This window comes from Fusarium oxysporum, chromosome I (assembly GCF_013085055.1).
Source record: "Fusarium oxysporum Fo47 chromosome I, complete sequence".
NCBI classification, from domain to species: domain Eukaryota; kingdom Fungi; phylum Ascomycota; class Sordariomycetes; order Hypocreales; family Nectriaceae; genus Fusarium; species Fusarium oxysporum.
The window spans coordinates 6,035,067-6,057,344 of NC_072840.1; the positions used below are offsets into that span (position 1 = coordinate 6,035,067).

The window sequence follows — 22,278 nt, forward strand, 5'->3', positions numbered from 1 at the left end:
ATAGGTTGAAGTTCTTGGTTCCTGCAGCTGGTAGGTCTGGAACAGGGGTTTGTCTAGGTGTTTCGTTGGGCAGACTCAGCAGTTGCAGTACCTAATATGGCACCCTTAACTCACGTCATCAGCAATCTTTTGGCAATGCGCTCTCCTTGGACATCAATTTTAATGCACTGTACCCGACTATTGTGCTCTTGAGGGGCCCAACTGTAGTAAACCGGGCTTTGGGCAGTAAACAAACAATTTTACTGTATGGAAGTTTTATTATTAAAGCAATAGTCTCCTCATATATGAGCACATCGGGGAACACGTAAGACTTGTTCAAGCCTGTTACTCGCCCAACCTGCACTTTACTCAAGCCCAGACTATCGGCAATAGCCTGATCGATGCTTGGGCTGGAGGGGCTATCCGACATTTCGAATTCCCTCTTCTTTTGACATCCATCATTATTTTCTTTTCATTGTCCTCTCTCTATCATCACAGTTGGTCTCATGAGGCACGCAAGCGATCATCACATCATGTCTGGGGTCTACTTCGCCGAGACTTGAGGACTCTTCTATTCTTTAAATATATGATTAAGTGCTTGAGAACACGGGCCGAAGACGGTTTAGTTTTGCTAAGTACTCAAACTCCATGAAGAGCGGTTTATGATACTACTATAAGAGAGTCCATCCATCCTCCCAGTTTGTATTGCTCTTTCCATAGTACTCGTGAAACAATGAAGTCACAGACCAAGTAGTGATAAGTACCTTCTCCCATCTGTTCATCATCCCCTGCTGTTCATCGCCCTTTCTGGTATAAAGCTGATAATTAATTAGTTGGATAAATCAGCATTTATCAAGAGCTGGCCCTCCATGATACGCTCAGGGACAAACAGCTCGTGATAATAAACAAACCCTTAGTTGACTTGTTCATCTTGTGCTTTGTTGTCCATATCTTGCCCCTTGGACGCTGCACAAATTCGGTGTAAAACCTTGAAGCATACTTGCTTGCACGTGACACCCCAGCATCTATCCAACATATACCATCACTACAGGCCGAATGCTCGCCTTGGAGATCGCCATGCTTTGAGAGAACCCGGACAATCATGGCAGACTGATAAAAGGTAGCGGCAGGCACTCAATACATTGAACTTTTACCGGACATTGATAAGAACCCGAAAACATGGTCAAAATAGAGGAGCTTGGAGTTAGGGTTTAATAAGCCCGCATCTACTCCGTAGCCCAAAGTATGGACTACTGCCTCATTAAACTAGACCCATCTAAAGCGTGAATCTCGTACTATATATCCCGTGCAAACCCCCAGGCGAACGGGTTAAGACCGTCACAGAAATTGTCGCGATCAGACCTCTACAATTAAGCACTTGATTCGATTAAGCTACCGATTATCGCAATGTCTCCTCCCGTTAAACTTCATACCCGAAGACTCGGTAAAGACGGTCCCGAGGTATCCGCCATAGGCTTGGGGCTCATGGGCCTTAGTGGCATTTATGGCTCAGTAGGGTAAGTTTCGTCACCAGTACGCCAACCGTGCTAGACTAATAGTCACACTGGTGTAGTTCCCAAGAGGAGCGCCTCAAGTTTCTTGACCGTGCCTGGGAGATAGGCGCCACCAACTGGGATTCATCGGACATGTACGGTGACAGCGAGGACCTGTTGGGCAAATGGTTCGCGCTACACCCTGAGCGGCGGAAAGACATCTTCCTGGCCTCAAAGTTTGCTATCAAAGGTAGCGTTGGACCTGATGGTACCTTCTCTATGTCGATCAACTCGTCGCCTGGGTACGCTTGCGACGCATGCGAGCGGAGCTTGAAGAGACTCGGGTTAGGTTGTATCGACTTGTTTTATGTTCACCGTATGGACGGCGAAACCCCGATTGAAAAGACCGTGGAGGAGCTAGTCAAGCTGAAAAGTTGAGTTTCTAATAATTTTCGGTGATACCATGGGACCAGCTTTAAAGGCTAACAACGTGGTAACAGCGAGGGAAAGATTAAATACATTGGCCTCTCTGAATGCTCCTCTGACTCCCTACGCAGAGCGTACAAAGTGCATCCAGTTCACGCTGTACAGGTCGAGTACAATCCCTGGACTCTGGATATTGAAGGGCACTCGGGCACATTTCTGTTGCAAACAGCGCGTGAGCTAGGCGTGGCTATCGTGGCCTACTCTCCACTAGGCCGCGGTATGCTGACAGGTCAATACAAGTCAGTCGACAACTTTGACCCAGACGACTACAGGCGTGTGGTTCCGCGGTACCAGGGTGAGAACTTCACAAATAATCTGGAACTGGTTGATAAATTCCAGGAGATGGCTGCTCAAAAGGGCTGCACCGCCGGTCAATTGACCCTTGCTTGGCTGCTCTCTCTGGGAGACGACATCATCCCGATTCCGGGAACGAAGAAGATCGACTACCTGGAGGAGAACACTGGTGCTGTGGATATCCAGCTGACAGATGAGGAAAGGAAGCAATTGAGGGATCTAGTGGACGCGGCTGATGTTAGGGGAGACAGGGGCGCTGCGGACAGGGCCTTTGCAGATACACCAGAACTGTGAAAGCGCAGATTTTGGGCATGCATGCATATTCTCATGGATACGCGTCTATACTATGCCGTAGATTAATGTTATCCACTTCGGCATCGCCGAGTGTTAACTTTGACTAGTTATTTGCTAGAGGCATATACACCCTTGCTCATTTCGCGAACTAGCGGTCACGATGGGCCCGAATATTTAATAGTTTAATCCTACTGGCTTATAATTACATGATTTTATGCAAAGACCGACATAAAAAGCTACAGGTTGAGGTAGATAAGCAGACGACTTGCACTTGAAAACTTTCTCCTTGTTACTTTCTACCTATGTTCCTGGCATATGAGTTCTGAGTTTTAGTAAACCCCCGCCCACGAAGCAGACTAATAGTTCCTCGATCCGTCATATCTCAGAATAGCCATCCATTTGAAGTTCAACTTCCAAAATGAATGATCTACTTCTCAGAGGTCACACCTGCTCGCAATGCCGGAAGATCAAGCTATGCGAACCACGAGAAGAAATCTTCATAGATACAGAGTGGGATTCGAAGTACCCCAGGGACTCCCCTTCTCATATGAGCTTTACTGGTTTGCGTCTTGATGATCTAGAAGAGGGTTCGCAAAATGGCTGCAGCCTGGGGAAGTATCTCTCTTCACAACTTCGCGAAGGATACCCAGAGACGTGGACCTTACATGATCTGAAACTCTACACTGACGGTTGGCGTTTCCATGGTCTGATACCTCTGGAGAAGACTCTCTCGGGCGACAGAAAGCTTGAGTTTTCAACTAAGTACCAACATGTCCATGCTCCGGCACATAAAGGAAAGACATATGTAGAGTTCTTGTCTTACGAAATTACGACAGATGAAGGTAAGTTTGTCTCCTTAGTCATGGTATCACTCCACTAACAAATGATAGACGTTGAGTGGACTGGAGGACAAAACCTTTTGACTCGAAAGCCTATAGTTGCTGACCCACTGTCTAAAATTACCGCGGCCAAGATTCGAGATTGGAAGCTCAGATGCGACACAAGCCAATCTCAAGCTCATACAATCTGCTCGCGGCCAAGTCCAGCATTCTTCCCTACTCGACTCATCGAGATTGTCGAGATGGATACCAACAATCAGATTCCTCATGTGAGGCTTGTTGATGGAAAGTCGCTAAATGGAGACGCTGAGTACATCGCTTTAAGCTACTGCTGGGGCGGCGATCTGAAGACATGTCTAAGAGAAAGCAACAAAGACTCGAACAGGACCGAGATTCCCTGGGACAAGATTCCTAGAACGATCCAAGATGCCATTCTGACGTCACAAAAACTTGGAATTGGCTTTATCTGGGTAGACTCACTCTGCATCATCCAAGACAGCAAAGCGGACGATAAGAACATCGAGATTGGCCAGATGACCCAAGTCTATACCCACGCGGCATTCACTATCGCGGCCAGAAGAGCCCCAGACGCTCATACCGGCTTTCTCCACGAGAGGTCACTTCCCTCTGGTACGACCATCGTGGATTTCTGCAGTGAAGATGGTAAAACGAGACAATGCACATTGACATTTGAGTCAGCAGCCAAGGATGAGGATGCGAATGTCTTGGACACGCGGGGTTGGACATTGCAAGAATATCTAATGTCTCGCCGCTTGCTGATCATCGGATCATGGACAACTACATGGTCTTGCAGAAAGTAGCGTGTTGGAAACTGCGACGGATGGACTTTGGACAGAGAAAAGGGTGATCCGTTCAAGTACAATGGACCTTAGACGTCCAGCGAGAATACAGTCTTCAAAGGCACACATCGTCTCGATGCAATTGCCTTCTTTGGCACTCATCCCGATTCCAACTACCCAAAGCCTGAAAACAACCTCATCTTGTGGGAATGGAATTCGTTAGTTCAGCGGTACACCCAACGAAATCTCACGAGACAAACTGACAGGATCCTTGCTATTTCGGGCCTGGCACAGATCTTCAGTCCTATGCGCGGAGGGGCATATGCAGCTGGTTTGTGGGTTAAAGACTTTCCTGATACGCTTCTTTGGGAAAACCGTTCTAGAGCCTTGTATCCGAGACCAAGCGATCAAGGACCATCCTGGTCATGGACGGCTATTAACAGTACTGTGACGTGGGGCGCTGGCCATGGGAAAGACGTCTTATCAGTTGACTCTATTGAATGCGATCTTGATCAAGCATCAGCTCCTTTTGGGTCTGTCAAGCGCGGCGCACTTCGTGTCACAGGACCTGCTTTAGACCAGGAGTGGAAACGCACTAAAAGTACATCGAGTTTGATGAGTCCCGGAGGACATCACCTGAGGTACTTGATGCCTGATGGTATGTATATCAACGCTCATATCAAGTTTCTTCCTGACGCAGAAGAATCTGATTCGGACTGGACCACTGTCACGTTACTTGCTGTCAAGGTCGACGACTACACAACGGGAATAGTCCTGAGAAAAAGTGCCGACAGTGAGCACTCGAGATTCGGTTACTTCGATGCAAATCTCCCAGGAGATAAATATCAAATAGATTGTCAATTACCAGTGGTTAGAAAATGGGGGAGCAGAACTTTTACTATTATATAGTTGAGAGCGTTGTTTATCAGACGAGTTATGCTGTTTCGAAGAGAATTTCCATAAAGAGGGGCTAACACTCTGAGGATATGATGAGTACTATACTCTGCTGAAACTCACTAAGGGTCATCGAAGTGTTCTTCCATACTGTAATTCTGCACCATGCTCTTGTTTTGAGGTAAGTCTGAGATGCTTATCACGCGCCTGACCTTATCTCTCTGGGCCTTATACTTTGTCTCTTGTTTCCGATGCGCTTGTTTGAACAAGATACAATTGCTGTTAAGGAGGCCTTTATTAAAACTTACCCGTATGTAGTTCTTGTGGCGGAAACATGGACAGTCGGGCTCCGGGTTCAGGCGGTAGTGGAGTCGTGAGGGGCTAGCTCAGTGGAGGTGGTGTTCCCCAAAGCGGCAGAAGATTACTCCGCGGCCAAAATCTGGTGAACACCATGATATAGATAAACTAGACTACAGACAAGACAACAAAAGAAACATTGGCATTCAATTGGAGAAAACGGTTATTCTCAAGATGGTTTCTGAAAATCAGGAACAACGCACCTTGCACCTTGTTGGCATTGGAGTCGGTCACTCGATCGCTCCGCCAATGCACAACCATATTGCTCAATCACTCGGCCTCCCATGGACATTCTATGCTACAGAATGTGCCACTCTCGATGACCTAATGGATCTTGCGCGAAAAGACACCACAGCAGGTCTAGTCGTAACAATGCCTTACAAAAACGCCATCATTCCTCGTCTCGATGCATTAGATGATCTTGCTGCCACCATTGGCGCTTGTAATAACGTCTATCGAGACTGGGAAGATCCCGAGAAGTTACGTGGAACCAATACCGACTGGCGCGGCATCAAGGGCTGTTTGCTCGAGAAGGGAGATCAGGCTGGAGTGCCTGTTCTGAATAAGCCAGCTCTGATCGTTGGCGCTGGGGGAGCTAGTCGAGCTGCTGTTTATGCGCTCAGCTCGTACTTCCAATCCTCAATTATTTATGTGTTGAACCGCGATGAGCAAGAAGTCAAAGACTTAATTCGAGACTCTCAGAAGCTTTCTCCTGTTCCGACCATCCTTCACGTCAAGGAGGGAGAAGCCCAGAAACTCGAGACACCATACTACGTTGTCGGTACGGTGCCTGACTTTGAACCCCAAACACCAGATGAACTTGCTGTTCGAGCCAACCTGGAAGAGTTTCTGTCTCGTCCTGAGAAGGGAGTTCTACTCGATATGTGCTTCAAGCCAAGACGGACCAGAATGATCAAACTGGCGGAGCAGAAGGATTGGCCTACGGTGGAGGGAACGCATGTTATTGGGTATCAGATTGAAGAGCAGTGGCGGCTTTGGGCTGGTGAAGAGAGGGTGAAGAAGCTTGATAGGGAGGGAGCGTGGAAGGTTCTTATCGACTCGGCTGAGAAAAGTCCTGGCATCAACTTCTAGATTTTATATACTTACAGATTGAGACGAAGTAATCTACGTACGAACGTCTCTTGCCACCAGACTTGAAAAAGCCGCGTCAATCTAGACTGAAAAGCACCCTCACGGATTATAGAGATTCCTAATATGTATACATCGTTGTCGATGTTAGCTCCTATTCCTGCCTATCTAGACGTCGTTCAGCCTCAACCTCTCAACAAACTTCTTCCAAGCTGCAATACCCCTCTCTGCGTGCTGTTTCGGGACATCCTCTCCCTCCTCAGCCATAGTTCGTGAAAATAGCTCCATCGAAACATATCCCTTATAGCCCATATCGTGAATCAACACCTTGGCAATATCCTCAACAGGGAGATAAGCGCCTCGGTCCGTCTCGTACATATAGGCTCTAGCATTTCGCGACCAGTTCATCCTAGCCGGGTTTCCATCAACATGGAAGGGGTGTCCTTTGACAAGTGGAGTTTCCATTCTTTCTGCATCGACGACTTGGATGTAGAACACCTTGTCCAGAGTGACCTCTTTCACAAGTCTCTCTAAGGATTCTTTGAGATCTTGATCGGCGTTGGGTGTCTTGCCAGTTGGAGAAGCTGGGTCTCCCCAGACACGACCGGCGATGTTGAATGTGTCGAGGCAGAGGCCAAAGTTAGGTCTATCAACCTTCTTAGCCACCTCCCATGACTTCTCCCACGTGTCGACGTGAGTACTCCAACACAAAGCCTCATACGCAAAGCGAATCGGAGGATCCTGCTTGATGCCTAGATCAGCTAGTTCGACCAGATCTCCCACTATGACATCCATGTCTCCAGTCAACTGATCAGCCGGAAGGAAGTTTGCAGGAATCTGAATCGTGTTTGTGCCCAAAATCTTTGCGATCTTGAACCATAATTTGATCTTCTCGATAAGCCGAACCTGTTGCTCACGGTCCTTCAGACCCTCATAGAATAAGAATGGCTGGAGACCAATGACTGTAAGCTTCAGACCATCTAGCAACTCTCGAATATGCGATGCTGCATCAAGAATCTGGTCATTTCTGGGAGTTTCGACACCGTGCAGTCTTGTTGCTTCATATTCAAGATCCTCGTAGAAGACTTCAATGCCTTGGAAGCCATGCTCTGAGGCCTGTTTGGCCTTGTTGGCGAACTCGTGGAGCCATGCTCGGCCGAGCGAGGCAGATAGGATGGCAGGCTGGAAAGAACTCATCTTTTGTGATTTATCGGCTAGATGAAGCAAAGATGATAACGATATCGTTGATTTTAGATAGTACTTTATCTCTTGTATGCACTGGGTGACATGGCGTCGCTCAACACCAGGATGACGAAGACGAGCCGGCAAAATACTGTTCCGATAATGTCGGGCCGGGGATGCGACTCCCGAGGTTCAATGGCTAAGTCATTATCCAGATTCTTCATCCGGTACCTCGCTGCGTATAGTGACAAAGGATTGACGCTTTGATAGAACGCAGAGTCATTGAAAATGATCACAGGCCGATATCAGTAATATGGTCTTGCTAAATATGATTGCTTTGTCTAACTGCCTAGGTATCCGCTGCTCTGTCAAGACGTTCCTTATATGCTCTAAATACCTCTTCTCTCATCAGATTAGCTGGTGCTCGTCTTGTAGTAAATAACTCGAACTGCATCATTCCCTGCTCTGGTAGGACCTGCAGACCATCAACAGGTATCCATCCCTTCTCTGATAACGACTTTATCTGCTTGAGCAGTGGGGTCTCCAGCGGTGTGTAAGAAAGCTGTGAATCCATGTTAACCTAATCCCACGGTACTGTATGTTATCGTAGCTGTCAATGCTTACCTCAATTGCGACGCCGCCAGTCGGGCTTGAAAGCCAATGTTCTGGGAGACTAGTGTCTGCTGAGCACTGCCCATCGATTTCTCGCGTTGCCACGCATGAAACGATGATTGTTGGAAGGTTTATGTCTTCGGGCCATGCGTCGTCTCTCGAACTGATGATTCTAAACGAAGGACGATCATGACTTCCGCTCTCCATCTCGATGTCATTCGCCGTAGTCTCACCACTGTCGTTTTTATGCTGCCTGTCGAACTGCTTGATGAGTTCTTCTGCCCTCGACCGAGTTCGGTTATGAATCAGAATAGTTTTGACGCCGAGTCTAATGAGCGCATACGCAGCTGCACGGGCCATACCTCCAGCACCAATGATGAGCCCTGTCGTCCGTCTTCTGACAGCATTGATAGGAGATAGATTTCGCTGAACGCAAGTATGAATACCGATCCAATCAGTATTTTCACCGAAAAGAGCTACCGTTGGCCCAGCGGTATTTCTGTCAAGTAAAGAGTCCATAGTAGGCTCCTTCAGACATAAAAGGGTGTTGACAGCTCCAATGGCCTTAGCCTCTTCGCTCAAAAAGTCAAGCCTGGGTATTATAGCAGTCTTGAATGGTGCAGTTATACTAGCACCGCCGAAAGTGTTATCTTTAATGAGCTCGAACAGCTGGTCCATCGATTCGTGAAGAAAGATGTTGTATCGGTGTGGCATACCCAGGAGCTTAAAGGCGGCATTGTGCATGGCTGGTGACAGACTCTTCGACGTGCAATTTCCGTAGATGCCAAAATACTGGCCGTCGAGTAGAAAGGATGAAAACACTGCTTTTTGTGCTTCTTGAACTGTAAGCAGAGCATTCGATGGGCAGTTTGGGGCCAGCCTTCGGACCAGTAGATGTGTAACTGGGCTGAGGATGGGGTTGAGATAGCATGACATCCGTCCAAGACGGCCAGTGTTGTATGCTATTAATGGGATGGTATGATCTGGCGACGATTTGACTCGATGGATAAAGTGCTGGACGGCGAAGTTGTCTTCCACGGACCTTGCCTCTTGACAGATGCGGATGATGTCACATCCGAGGCCTTGAGCTCGCTCGATCATGGCCCATTGTTTTGGCAAGTTCCAACCATCTTCTGCTGGATCGGAAACGACATAGTGTGCGATGATCTTTGTTTGGCCTTTGGATGCAATGAGATTCTGGATCTTGGCTGTATCGCATTTGAGATCGACATAGAGGTACTCCGGAGCCAGACGAAGCCCATGATGCAGCAGCTCGAAATACTCATCCTCTGAGATTTTCCTTTCGTTTCCGTAGGTATCGATATGATATAATATTGGAAGTCGGATATTCCTCCTTACAACGAAGAACTGCCTGCTGATTCTATCTACGGCCGTGTCTTTGAAGCCAACCTCATTACCAAGACTTGAAGCCGGTATTGTAAGTTCAAGAGCGTCTGCTTCAGTGTCGAGTTCGCGAAACTCGGTGATAAGAGTGCTGAGTGTCGCCAGTGGTAGAGATAAAGTATATGTAAACTTTCTTGTTTCCAGTGGTATGGATGAAAGACTGTTCTTTGCTTTGTACTTGCTATAGCAGTCGTCTCGTCGTGTGATGCTGTATACCAACTGCAGAAAGTCTTCTTCAACCTTCTTAAGTGCAAGAGCCCTAGGAGATATATCACCACGTGAGGTTGCTGTATCCAGTTTGTACAGCGACATATCTGAGATGTTGTAGAACTCAAAACTTGATAGTTTTCGGTAAGCTGGCGATGCACGACGTGTGAGATCCCGAATAGTTTCCACGTCGAAGACTCTCAAATGCCTTTGGATCTCTTCGGCATCCCGCAGGACATAGATAATGAGGTGGTCCTTGGCATATTCTGCAAGCCACTCTTTTCCGGTGTCTTCAACAACACCAGGACCGCATACGATAACTGCACTAGTCGGATTGTCGAATAGCATAGATCTCATTAGTCTCAACTCCTCTTGTCGGTATTGGGAGATGCCATTAGTCGCATTGTATGCTGCTCTAGAAAGCCCTGTAGCTTTGTAGAAGTACTGATCTGCATCAAGAATTCGAAAACCCAAGGCGCTTGAAGCCATGACTGCCAGGGTTGACATGCCACTGCCTCGCATGCCAATCAGCGCAATTGAGGCGCTTGATGAATAGTTGTTTCTGGTTTGAGAATGCTCCATCCTCGAAGGCCCGAGGGGCGTTGTTACTGTTAACGCTGCCATGGTTTCCGCTTGTGACTTGCTCGGGCTGACGATGGTTCTCTGTATGCGTGAGTCGATGGGACCGGTTAGACCCGTCGAGACATGAGAGCTAAATTCAAGATGTGTAATTTCGCGTCGCCCGAGTCATGTGTACACAAGGGGCCATGGTGCTGTTCTCCGGGCGCCCGGCCATGCCTTTGCCTTCAGAGTGTTTAATCATATTGCCGACCCTTGATACTCGCCCAGGGTAGGTAAGTGGCCGCGGCCCATTCTCAACCAATCAAAGAGAGGCGGCAGAAATCTCTGCCGCTTCAGCGAGACCCCAGTCACCCCGCACAACGCTTACTGGATCAGGAAAGGATCAAGCAAGAGCATTGTGATGAGTGAGTCTGATGAATTCGAGGATCAATGAAATCTGGCCGGGTCAACCACTCGGTAGTTGGGAGAAACGAAACAATGTCCAGAGGATAAGATAATTTCAGCTCTCAAGCCCCACAATGTCGACGACTTCCCCAGACACGAAAAGCAGAGGTCAAACAGAAGCCAGTCCAAGAGCTTCAAAACGAGCAAGGACCGATACGGAGACTTCAGACAAGGGCCCTAATGGGCGTAATCGACATCGAATTACTCGAGCATGCAATGAGTGTAGGAGACGCAAAGATCGATGCGGCGGTCAACGTCCGTCATGTAAGTCATGCATTGAGAATAATCGGACATGCAGCTATGGACCCTCCAAGAAACGAGGACTACGACCAGGTTATGTGAGAGGCATCGAAACATTGCTGGGACTAATATTCAACTCTATAAAAGGGAGTGAAGAGTGGATATATGGGCTTCTTGAGGGTGTTATTCAGCAATCGTCCTTCTGTACTGCGTCCGGTCTCCACGACGCCAATATTTCTGTCGATCTTCTACTCGAAACATGGCATAAGTCCTCGGTATCTAAGAAAATGGGAAGCCTTCTTTCTACAGAGAGTGAGTTTGACGAAGAAGGTATCGACTCGAGTCAGATTTTCGACACAAAAGTAGTTGAGGGTCTTACAATTCTGGTATCGACAAAGAATGGGACAGGGGCTCCTATGACACCAATGGATACCACCACGACGCAACCAGACCTTCCACTCTTCGACCATTCCCCTTCAGCTATTCCAGCGTCTTCGCCTCTTCAACCCTGCGGAGGACCAATGCTTCATACCAGCATCAGCAGCATACCAGAAACAGTATCACAACCTCCAAAGTCTATGCCATCTGCTGTCCCTGACCTTCCGAAGAACTGGTCATATCTCCTGGACCTCTACTTTGAGACAACACATTGCTGGTTCCCCATCTCACAAAAGCACGAGCTCTTGCGTTGCGCCTACACATTATCCTGTAGCATATCACCAACTACTGCCAATTCAGTTACTTCTGGTGAACGAGCATTTCTTCACGCTGTTCTAGCATACGCAGCACACCAATCAACCGCTTTATCTAACTACTCCAGAGAGAAGCCAGTAGATGCATCTGAAGTCAAGCCGCCAAGAGATCTGACACATACCTCTCTGTTCGCCAACCCAAATAACTACGATGTTGGACATGTCCGCGCCCTTCTCATCATCTGTCTCTTTGAAATGGATCAAAAGCTCTGGTCGGCGGCGTGGAATACTATAGCACGCGCTGTGTATACATCAGTCTCTATTGGTTTACTACCTCGAAGCTCATCAGCCATAAATTCACCGTGCCATGACAGTGATAAGCGGACAATACTAGGATGCGCAACACTCGAGACTATCATTGCATCTCGATTGAATACCGTACCATATCTCTTAGCGTCAGATATCCTCCAACAAGGTACTCTATTAACGGACGGAAATGAGGAGTGGGAGCCGTGGCAGGTCAAGATTCTCATTGATGCAGAGAATGAGCGTAATCACCAAAGCTCAAACTCCCACATGCCTGGGCATGTCATAAGCATTTTTAATCAACTACTCCAAACTATGGCTATACTCAACAAACTGGTTTGCCAACCGAAGGGCTCAGGTACCCAAAGAAGCCTGCAAGAACTCATGGACCCATGCCGGGAGAGTCTTAATACCCTGGGTGATCTTACAGCTGTTGTGGACTTGACACCTCAAGCGATTAACCTCTGGATAACCTCGATTACCGTACTTGAGATTGCAGCTGCATCAACCGTGGACTTTCCGGGTATTAGCCTACAGCGCCCAGAGGGCCACTGGCAGAAGATTACAAAGTTAGCCAGTCTGGTTGAGGAGAGACATCGATCAATCGGCCGTTGTTGTATTTCTCCAGTCGCCTGGGCTTGTATGGCGCTGTTGCAGAAATCTTTGGATCAGAGGCAGCTACAGAATGTGGAAAGTCGCACAGCAGGTGAGCTAGACCTTGCCAGACAAGCTATAGCGAATGCTCTGGCAGCTTTACAAGATCCGTTGCGCGGAGAGCCCCAGCTCGACTCACAACTAATATCCACAAACGGCTCAGAACGTGCTCAATTGACGATACAGCCAGCACCTGGCAAGGCTGGTGCAGCATCGAACTTTGAGCCTCCTCCTCCACCTTCGACATTTTTGTCAAACAGGGTTGATCCCTCAGTGTCACAAAATCCATCATCAACCAATTTCACCGCACCGTCACCAGGTGGCCTATCCTTCCCTCTGGATCCATCACTAACCGCCAATATTGAAGACGACGGTCTCTTCGACAGCCTCGCTACTTTGGACACAACTGATTGGCAAGTCGACAATGAATAGGCGTTGATTTCGCAGCTAACACGCAAATAGGCTGGCGAACCCACCAGAGTTTATGCAGCATCTCGGAATGCTTGACAATGCGCCCAATAACCTTGAACACCTCTTTGACATGGGATTCTGAGTCAGAAGGACCACCGGTGTTGGTTTGTTAGGCACCCGAGCAGTCGACATCTTTGCAAGTCATGCTCACGGGGAACTTGTACGGATCATCTTCCACCAGAACATTACAAAGGTGGCTCGGAATTGACACCTTAGCCTCTTTGTGCCTTCAAATGAAGTATTAGACGATTCAATGAGCGAGAATACGCTAAAGGCGCCCAGTAGTGGATGTTGCCCCAGCCGGCAGAGTTCTTTCCCACTCCCTTGGAGACAACTCAATCACAACAATGGGTGCTCCACTTCTTATCGGTTCAAGAAAACGGGTGATTTAATGTTCTGATATCGAAAGAGATCACCTTGCACTCGGCATCACTAACCTTCCCTTTACGTTTCGTTCGTCCATTCGATATGGTTGCAGATAACAGCACTCCTTCACACCAACGTCTCAATAACCACAACGGTTCTACAACAAACACAATGACTCATGCGCCTGATGATGTGCCGCAAGGTACCCAAGCAGATGGCCAGAAGCAATTCTACATCTTTGGTCATAACATCTCGCACTCTTTATCCCCCACATTGCATAATGCTGGGTTCAAGGCTCTCAAACTACCTCATCACTATCAAATTCACGAAAGCGAAAATGTTGATGACTCAGTCGAGAGCATCATAGCCCGGACAGACTTTGGCGGTGCATCTGTCACGTTTCCGCACAAGCTACAGATCAGCAAGCTGTTGGGATCAGTCTCTCCAAGAGGAGAGAACATTGGAGCTATCAATACCGTTGTTGTCTCAGAGGTCAATGGGAAGAGAGTGCTTCATGGCGACAACACAGACTGGATCGGCATCAAGAGATGTGTTGAGAAGTCCGGAGCTCGAGACTTTGCTTCGTCGTCAGCTCTGGTGCTGGGTGCTGGAGGTGCTGCGAGAGCGGCGTGCTACGCTGTTCAGACTCTGGGTTTTGGAGAGCTCATTGTCGTCAACAGGACGTTGAACAAGGCTGATGATCTAGCGTCGAGGTTTCCTGACCTCAAGACCCGGTCATTTGCAACACTGGAGGAGGCTGCCACTGCGAAGGATTTTCAGATCAGGCTGATCGTTGCTTGCGTGCCAGCCGATGACCTGGGAGCTGAGAAGATCCCAAGTGGGCTGTTCTCAGGAACTGTAGATGGGGTACTGGTAGAGATGGCATATAGACCTCAGGTGACAGGTATGATGACAGTCGCTGAGCGACACCCTGGTTGGAAAGTGTACAGGGGCGTTGATGTGCTGGAGGAGCAGGCATATGCCCAGTTTGAGTTGTGGACTGAAAGAGAGGCTCCAGTAGAGGCGATGAGAGGTGCTATGCAGGCTAAGCTGAAGGAGAAGATATAAGGCTATTTCTCAGGCGACTTTAAATGACGGATTCGGCGGCTGGGTTAGTTGCAGAGACCAAAGCACAGCATATAGACGCTGATGAGTTAGATATAGAAGGGAGTACGTTGTACATTTCTCACGTGATGTACTAGACAACACAACCTGGGAACAAGAGCCTTTAGTAGTCTATACAAGGACATGGTAAGCGGTGCTGTGACCTCGAAGACGCTCTACATCACGACCTAGAAACATAGACTCCCCTGACATGTATTGATACCCGCAGGAACCTTGATATCTACGTGTATTTCCGGTTCTGCTGGTCACTGCTGGCCATAAGTATCAATGATCCATTGGCAGAACACAAACCACTTCTCCTCAAAATCCTTGTACACTTTCTCCTGCATATCAGAACTCATGCAACTATGCTCAATACTCCACTCGGCAATGACCCTCAAGCCTGGTATCGACAAGTTATTGCTTCCCATCAAAGCTTGGTAAAAGTCATGAGAGAGAACGCTCGCTCTGCATCTTTTGTTAGCCAAGAAGAAATGGGGGTCTAGAATATGGCTACCCCCAAGAGCCTGGATCGTCGCTAATGATGGTACACGGAACACAGTTGGACAGCAAGATGGGGTGATGCGCCTTAGTCGTCGGGCAAAGCCCCAGTACCTCATTGATAATTGGACAGGTCTCAATGGCAATATTCCACTCTTTGCATAGTTTCATCAATAGTGGACGCTTGATGATGCTGAAGCCATGTCCAATGTGCTTGGTTCCAAGAAGGATACCGTCAAACAGGTTTGTGTCAGTGTCGCTTCCATGGTCCTGCGTCTCACCAGCATGGAAGATAAAGGGAAGATCGAGTCCCAGCTTATCAATCCTAGCTCTCATATGGAGAAGCTCAGGAATCTGATAAGACAGAGGTTAACCGACATCTTCTTGGCCCTGTAAATCAAAACCTGCAACGCACTAAGTTAGACTTGGGTGAGTAAAATGGGGAGTTGGGACATACCGCAAATGAGATCTGGAAATTTCTGCTTCAGCTCTATACAGGTGTTCATACACTACTTCATACGTTCTTTGGGAATAGAGCGTAGACAGGCGTAAATGAACTTGACGCCATAGAACGCCAAGCCTGATGCTTGGATCTTAGGATGTTCATCACTTAGAATATCAGCGAGCAATTGCACCATGCCTGCGTGGTCGTTTTCATTACTGCCATCGTCACCTTTGATGGGAAAACCGTAGTTCATGGCAAGGCGGGTCTCAGCATAAGAGATGCCATCTTCGGCAAACCTCCAAAGTATTCGTCGGAAGTGCTCTTTATATGCCGTTTCATAACAGAGCAGTGACCGCATTACAAAAACACTTCGCATAAACTCTCTCCATATACTAATGAATAAAAGTTACCGCTATGCTTATGGAGAAATATTGTTCGATATAACTTTCCCATTGACGGTCTGTTCTGGATGATAAGCGTCCTCCGACCCAATTACCATCTTGGTGAGCCAAGTCTCCGCCCAGGCTGAACCGCCCGGAAATAGTTCCACGACCCTGCTTCATTGCCGGCAAATGTCGAGCTACAGGATGGCAACGTGCTGGAGCCTTTCCCGAAAGAGTATTTGGGAACATACGACTTAGTACATGTAAAGTTACTCTATGCTGCGTTGACGAAGGACGAGTCACTTTTGGCTGTGAAGAACTTGAAAACACTGCTCAAGTCGGATGGGTATCTGTTCTGGTCCGAAATAGAAGCCTACGGATATGCCAGTAACCCATACTCGGCTGCCCTCCATGAGTGGAAGAGTATCGACTCCGCAGAGGCCGCCAACTTCGGACGTGATCCTATGTAAGTGCCTAAGATTCTTATCCCCAAAAGGTGTTTTCGTGAAATGTTTGCTGACCTACCCAAGGTGCCCTGTCCTCCTACCAAGTCAATTTTAAGAGGCTGGCTTTCAGCAAGTAAACGAAAAGGTCTTCGTCACATTGGGAAGACCTGATCTGACCCCAGTCATTACTAAAGTGGCTTTAGAGTACCTGGCACAAAGCCTCAATGGTCTTTTATTGTTGGACAAGGAAGGGAGGCTGGGTTTGATCGAGAGCGGGGTGAAATGGTCACTAAAGAGAATGAGAATGGGGTCGAGGTTGGTACCAATTTACATTGGGTTTGGGGTCAAAACAGTAGTAGCTCGTAGCATATAGACTGGAATTAGGTCGTTAGACACAGGAGTCCTGCCACGCCCATTCACCCATTTATCAATTACCTGTCTTTTGGGAGGAAAGTCTTGTTGAATGTGAGCTACAATGCCTTGGTTTAGTGATGGTTTAAGAAGTTGTTAATGTTGGTTGCAAAGTCTCAGTCATACTAACCGTCTTGCCTCAAACCTCCGCTACACAATGGTCTGTGAGCGAGTGATTCTTCATTCCGTTCACTGTATGCTGCGAATCTCGTAACAATATATAGATATTTAAACTAGGTAGAGCAGGAATTGACTTCCGGCGCACCATACTCGCCGCTGTCAAGAAGTGAAAAGAAGGGAGTTCAGATGCCTCAGATTCTCAAGAACTTGGTAGACAAAGAGACGTTCATCTAAATATCCTTGAGCATCTCCTTCAGGATGGCGTTGGTAGTGTTCCACAACATGACACAATCATTGTTCATCCAGAAAGCCCCAGTATACCAAGTCGATCGCTGTCCCTGCAGAGCATTCGCCTTTGCAAAGATACCACCACGCAGCTGATCAGCAGACCAGCGCCTATATAAAAGACCATGATCCGAAAACGTTCTGAAATCGAGATCGGTAGAATTCCCAGCTGGGATTGTTCCCGCATCAATGAGATTCTGTAGGGATTTGCGGATAAGGCCTTTGGCATCCTCAATCGAAGTATCCCTCGGAACGATAGCCAAAGCGCGGTGGATAGGTCCGGTGGAAGAATTTCCTTTATAGTGAAAGTAGGCTTGGAAGGGGACGGTTGGATACGCGAGATAGTTTTCGTTGATGGCAGCTGGGACAACATTGGTGATCTCAGCTGCAGGCAATGACGGGTGAGATACGATGCCAGTGTAATAGCGGTTGCCGGCAGCGGAGTGGAAGACTTCCAGTTCTTCACTGTTCAAGTCAAAGTATTTTGGGTTGATCGTCTCGGGTCCGATAGTGATCAGAAGTCGTTTGGCGTTGATGTTGATGACTTGCCCATCCTTGTCTCTAACCTGAAGCTTGACCCCGCTCTTGCTTCGCTTAGCCGAGACTACTTCACTCTCATAGAGAACATCTTTGCCTAGAAGTTTAGCAGCCTTCTGCCAGATCTCTGTGTTATCACCCGATGCTGGCTGGAACGATCCTACGCTGGGATTCCATGCTTTCCAAACATCAATCATCAACGCAGTGTTGAGATCGACGACAACAGTATCCCAGATGCTTGGACTCGCAGCCTCTGCCTTGTACTTGCGCGCGAACTCATACCAAGACAGCAGAAGATCCGACGGAACCTTGTCACCTCGTGGGAAGTGCTCGCTGGTAGGTAAGAGGATGTCGGTGTACTTGAGCCACTGGTCACGATAATTTCCCATAGCATCAGCGGCCTCTTTCGTGGTTGGAGGCGTGTAGTCGACTGTTTTGCCATCTTTGAAGTCGACGTACAAATTTCGTACTTGTTCAGACTGGACTGGCCCAATGGGAACTTTGAGTTGCTTGAAGAAGTCAACTGAGACGGTGATATTCGTGAAGGCGTCGACGCCATAGTTGTACGCCTTTCCCGTGACTGGATCGTACCAAGACTGTGCGTGGCCACCCTACGATATGTCAGTCGTTCTTCCATTAAGAGGTTATGTATTCTACGTACCAACTGCTTTTGCTTCTCAATGACTACAATCTTCTTGCCATAGTTCTCTCGGAGCTGGACGGCGGCATAACCACCAGATCCACCGCCGCCTACGACCGCGACGTCAACGTCGATAGCTTGCACCGCGGCAATAACTGCCAAGAAGAGGATTTTGGATGAAACCATCGTGTCGCAAACAGTTCAATGGATGTTCTCAAGTCAACAGCTGCCCGTAGTATGAGTATGACTACTATATAAATCCATTAATGTAGTAGTCAAAGGTGAAATAAAACAAGGTGGCACGGCTGCTTTTCACCCGGAACAGTCGGTAAAGAAGATCGCCAAACTCTATTCGGTCGGAATAACATATTTACATCCCTGTTCTCCGGTGCTACTACTGTGCTATTCAATTCTCCCGTTGGACATGGGTTCCATGAACTTTATTAATAGCTAGCTACCGTATTGAGTTATCTTAAAGAATGATTAAATAATATAAATATAGATACAAGAAGACATAAAATATATGCAAGAAAAGCAATAGTGAGCAGGGGAATAAATGAAGAATATTAGAAGAAAGAATAAGATACGTAAAAGAAGAAGCCCAAAGGGTCAAGGCCTAATCGATATGGTACCCTGTACTATCTCTCGCAGCTCTAGACGGGCCCGTACTCTGCCTGGAAACCAGTCGAGCAACGGCTGTGCCCTCTCGTATATACAAAAGATCAAGAGAGAAATAATTCAGCCGAGACAGAAGGCGAAGGTTTTGGGAGTGATCGTGGCCGTGGAGCAGAGATTCAACAGATCAATTGTCTAGTTGCTTATGAGCAGCCCTATCTAGCTAGTGATATGAAGAACCCGAGCACATCTCGTCCCAGGAAGTTTGAGCTCTAGAATACCATGTCCTTCGTTCCAGATGGCTTGGGTGGGTAGTCTTTTGGGATACAGGACGTTTACCTGGACCTTGCCGCATCCAGCTAATCTTGGCAACGGTATCTCCTTTGAGCAGCTACCGCCTCTTCGCCACACTGAAAGGTACAGACCATTATCAGTCTCCAAGCCCAGCGAGATCCAGTCGTCATGCCAACGAGGTAGTCCCAGAGGCCAGATAGCATGCGCCGTTACAAGATACTGACGAATGGTCTTGTAGGCATGCATCCCCTCAGTGATGAGCTCCATCTGCGAAGGGCTCAAGTGATCGAGTCTACCACTGAGATAGACTCTCCCCAATAAACTATTCACTACAGTAAAGGCATTAAGCTCGTCACTCCATTCCGGCTGAGGATATGCCCAGCTCGCACTTTGTTCTGGCAGAACACATGTTGGCAGAGCTGCGGCGATGGCTGCGTACAGGACAGGGTCTTGCTGGTCGCTAGTGGACTGAAGAGAGTGAACTGATAGCATGGCGTAGTCCATCCTCTGCGCGCCGCTGGAGCAATTCTCGATCACAAGGTTTGGATGCTTTTCGAGGAGTGACCGGACCCAGTCGAGATAACATCTCTGGTGGAGGAGCTGGTTGGCTCCGGCGGATGAAGAGCCCGGAGCATCGGTTCCTTGGATGACTTCGATGTTGTAGTCAAACTTGAAGAACCCAGCGCCGTAATTGAGCACAAGTCTGTCGACAACCTTGGTCATCCAGGCTCGCACCTCTGGATGGCGATAGTCGAGTTGAAATCTTCCTCTCTCAACGATGCGCTGCCCGTTTTCATGAAAGAAGGCATCCTCCGGTAGTCTGTCGCCGACAACACTCCGTATACCGACGACTTCCGGCTCCAGCCATAGCCCTGGAATGAGACCTTTGCACTTGATCTTCTCCATCAGCGTTTTGAAGCCAGAGGGAAATCGCCTTTTGGAAGGTTCCCACAAGCCAACGTCATCCCACCAGTTACTGTCATCAGCGTACCATCCGGCATCAATGACGAAGTATTCGGCACCTGACTGGGACACAGGATCAAGTAGAGCTTCGATCTTGTCTTCATCTGGGTCACCCATGAGACAGTTCATGTAGTCGTTGAAAATAATCGGAAGCCTTTTGTTATCGTCATGCGGCCGTATGATTCGTCGTCTGTATTCGTTTAGTGCCCGAATAGCATCTTGAAAACATCCGGAGACACGGGTCAGCGAGACCGGGGGCGTGGTAAAGCTGTCTCCGGGATGCAGGGTATGTCTCCAATCGTGGTCCGCCTTGGTTGGACCTCCAGCTGCGACATAGATGCTGTCTTTGTAGTCGCCAATTTCCCATCTCCAGGATCCATTGTGTTCGATCTGCCAAGCCCAGGTATCCGACTTGGCCTTTGACTCCAATATGCCCATAGGCAGGTGTGAGCCAGTTGAGAAGGATCCCCTGTTCTGGAGACTAAAGGTTGCCTGCGATCCTGAGTGGCCATCAGGTAGCTCGCAAATACCGTTCTTGTCTATGCCAATGTCAGGTAGGTAATGTTTGCGCCATTGAGCCTCTCTAAACCAGCTGTTGGTCGATGTCCTAAGGACGTAGTCTTTGTTCCATTCGTTGGAACTTGTTGTGAGGCCACCGATGGTCAAAGATGAAATCTGGGTGACGATGACATCCGATGACTTGGATTCATTTATGATTGTGACGGCTGACCTAAGAACAGGCACATCTCTGTATACGCTCAAATGAGCAGTCACCGAGATTCCCGCCCTTTCATCCTCACTATGGATGCTCAATCTGTGCACATCACCATCTTGACTCTCTTGGTGACTTTTGTATCTCAGCCTCGAAGACAGATAGCCGCCAACAAGTGACTTTGCCGTCTTGTCGTTGGTATTGCCTTCGCCGCTCAGCCTGACACTAACGAGTGGTAGCTCAGACGAGGCAAAAAGGCGCGAAGCCGACTTCTGATGGCAATGATTCAAGGGAAGGATCTCATACAGACAAATTGCCCCAAACTCATTTTTGGTCAAGTTTATGGTCACCGAGGTGGTTCGCCAGGAGATGAAAATAGTATTATGTGCCATTGGAAGGACGATGAGGATGTAAGGATTTGAACCAAGTGGACGACGCAGAATTGGATAGAGAACTGGTCATCCTACACTTTCTCTTATACATATTAGAAATGCAGATCCCTTCTCATCCAAACATTTCTCCATCTTTACCCCTCTCAATACTGGCGTTGATTTCCTGCCCCTGCTTCTGTTTCTCGCACTTCAGAGGAAGGACCAGGAAGCCCTGATGCTAGGAAATATAGAGTGGGGGTGGAATGAGCGATAATAGCGAACCCATCCATGGCGAATACCAAAGTTCGATTGGTCGTAATGATTTAGTGGCTGTCAGTAGTTCAGTATCGGCTTTTCGTTGTGGGGGTGGATTGTCCGACATGATACCAACCAACGAGGCTTGTCCCGGATTAGGTGTAGCCTTAGGGACTAGAGGGTCAAGAACACGACGAAATCCCGAAGAACCTTGCGGACCAACCTAGTCTTGCTCCTAGATCATTGTACACTCTTTACGCTTCTCCAATGCCTCACATTGGAGAGCATGGCACCGATGCGGCCTGCTTCTCCGCATTCTGGTCATACCATGACATTTCCCCACGGGGCTTGAGAGCTAGTTCGGCTCTCATGCGACTTCGAAGCACCCCGGCTGAAAATGACATTAAATCGTCAGAGTCAGGCATTCATCTTTTGCAAGTATAAAATATAGAGCTCGGGCGCTCTCCGTCTTCAAGACCAGACATTCTCACCCCTATCCCCTTTCTACTAT

At 48.1% G+C, this 22,278-nt stretch overlaps 11 protein-coding genes across 11 annotated transcripts; 6 read left to right on the forward strand and 5 right to left on the reverse strand.

The window, feature by feature from the left end:
* Positions 1 to 1,386: 1,386 nt before the first annotated feature.
* FOBCDRAFT_236092 (aldo/keto reductase) lies at positions 1,387 to 2,546 on the forward strand (the record flags this gene model as incomplete). The annotated part of the gene is made up of 3 exons (XM_059610043.1): positions 1,387 to 1,496; positions 1,553 to 1,892; positions 1,983 to 2,546. 3 exons carry the CDS (start codon positions 1,387 to 1,389, stop codon positions 2,544 to 2,546), a joined length of 1,014 nt encoding a protein of 337 aa, XP_059463968.1.
* A 547-nt stretch (positions 2,547 to 3,093) lies between these two features.
* FOBCDRAFT_236093 (heterokaryon incompatibility protein-domain-containing protein) lies at positions 3,094 to 5,094 on the forward strand (the record flags this gene model as incomplete). Its single annotated transcript, XM_059610044.1, has 5 exons — positions 3,094 to 3,388; positions 3,437 to 3,695; positions 3,771 to 4,202; positions 4,287 to 4,415; positions 4,488 to 5,094. 5 exons carry the CDS (start codon positions 3,094 to 3,096, stop codon positions 5,092 to 5,094), a joined length of 1,722 nt encoding a protein of 573 aa, XP_059466645.1.
* A 468-nt stretch (positions 5,095 to 5,562) lies between these two features.
* Positions 5,563 to 6,659, forward strand: FOBCDRAFT_213592 (uncharacterized protein). Its single transcript, XM_031194891.3, has one exon. It carries the CDS (start codon positions 5,611 to 5,613, stop codon positions 6,526 to 6,528), a length of 918 nt encoding a protein of 305 aa, XP_031029629.2. The 5' UTR covers positions 5,563 to 5,610; the 3' UTR covers positions 6,529 to 6,659.
* On the reverse strand, positions 6,639 to 7,779 carry FOBCDRAFT_213593 (xylose isomerase-like protein). The gene has a single exon (XM_059609358.1). It carries the CDS (start codon positions 7,720 to 7,722, stop codon positions 6,694 to 6,696), a length of 1,029 nt encoding a protein of 342 aa, XP_059466646.1. The 5' UTR covers positions 7,723 to 7,779; the 3' UTR covers positions 6,639 to 6,693.
* Positions 7,780 to 8,021: 242 nt separating this feature from the next.
* Positions 8,022 to 10,734, reverse strand: FOBCDRAFT_213595 (type I 3-dehydroquinase-domain-containing protein). The gene is made up of 2 exons (XM_031194893.3): positions 8,332 to 10,734; positions 8,022 to 8,269 (listed from the first exon to the last, which is right to left on the reverse strand). The coding sequence occupies exons 1-2, from the start codon at positions 10,552 to 10,554 to the stop codon at positions 8,057 to 8,059; spliced, it is 2,436 nt and encodes an 811-aa protein (XP_031029631.3). The 5' UTR covers positions 10,555 to 10,734; the 3' UTR covers positions 8,022 to 8,056.
* A 206-nt stretch (positions 10,735 to 10,940) lies between these two features.
* On the forward strand, positions 10,941 to 13,433 carry FOBCDRAFT_314869 (uncharacterized protein). Its single transcript, XM_031194894.3, has 2 exons — positions 10,941 to 13,261; positions 13,311 to 13,433. Exons 1-2 carry the CDS (start codon positions 11,031 to 11,033, stop codon positions 13,399 to 13,401), a joined length of 2,322 nt encoding a protein of 773 aa, XP_031029632.3. The 5' UTR covers positions 10,941 to 11,030; the 3' UTR covers positions 13,402 to 13,433.
* A 176-nt stretch (positions 13,434 to 13,609) lies between these two features.
* Positions 13,610 to 14,856, forward strand: FOBCDRAFT_213599 (uncharacterized protein). Its single transcript, XM_031194895.3, has one exon. The coding sequence runs from the start codon at positions 13,788 to 13,790 to the stop codon at positions 14,751 to 14,753; it is 966 nt and encodes a 321-aa protein (XP_031029633.3). The 5' UTR covers positions 13,610 to 13,787; the 3' UTR covers positions 14,754 to 14,856.
* A 199-nt stretch (positions 14,857 to 15,055) lies between these two features.
* On the reverse strand, positions 15,056 to 15,626 carry FOBCDRAFT_268220 (adenosine deaminase-related protein; the record flags this gene model as incomplete). The annotated part of the gene is made up of 2 exons (XM_054703040.2): positions 15,056 to 15,257; positions 15,307 to 15,626. 2 exons carry the CDS (start codon positions 15,624 to 15,626, stop codon positions 15,056 to 15,058), a joined length of 522 nt encoding a protein of 173 aa, XP_054559015.2.
* A 504-nt stretch (positions 15,627 to 16,130) lies between these two features.
* FOBCDRAFT_195899 (uncharacterized protein) lies at positions 16,131 to 16,679 on the forward strand (the record flags this gene model as incomplete). The annotated part of the gene is made up of 3 exons (XM_059608827.1): positions 16,131 to 16,193; positions 16,280 to 16,584; positions 16,649 to 16,679. 3 exons carry the CDS (start codon positions 16,131 to 16,133, stop codon positions 16,677 to 16,679), a joined length of 399 nt encoding a protein of 132 aa, XP_059466647.1.
* Positions 16,680 to 17,181: 502 nt separating this feature from the next.
* FOBCDRAFT_247430 (uncharacterized protein) lies at positions 17,182 to 18,826 on the reverse strand. Its single transcript, XM_031194900.3, has 2 exons — positions 18,579 to 18,826; positions 17,182 to 18,528 (listed from the first exon to the last, which is right to left on the reverse strand). Exons 1-2 carry the CDS (start codon positions 18,741 to 18,743, stop codon positions 17,326 to 17,328), a joined length of 1,368 nt encoding a protein of 455 aa, XP_031029638.2. The 5' UTR covers positions 18,744 to 18,826; the 3' UTR covers positions 17,182 to 17,325.
* A 518-nt stretch (positions 18,827 to 19,344) lies between these two features.
* Positions 19,345 to 21,533, reverse strand: FOBCDRAFT_175219 (glycoside hydrolase superfamily; the record flags this gene model as incomplete). The annotated part of the gene is made up of 1 exon (XM_031194901.3): positions 19,345 to 21,533. One exon carries the CDS (start codon positions 21,531 to 21,533, stop codon positions 19,392 to 19,394), a length of 2,142 nt encoding a protein of 713 aa, XP_031029639.2. The 3' UTR covers positions 19,345 to 19,391.
* Between the last annotated feature and the right edge of the window lie 745 nt (positions 21,534 to 22,278).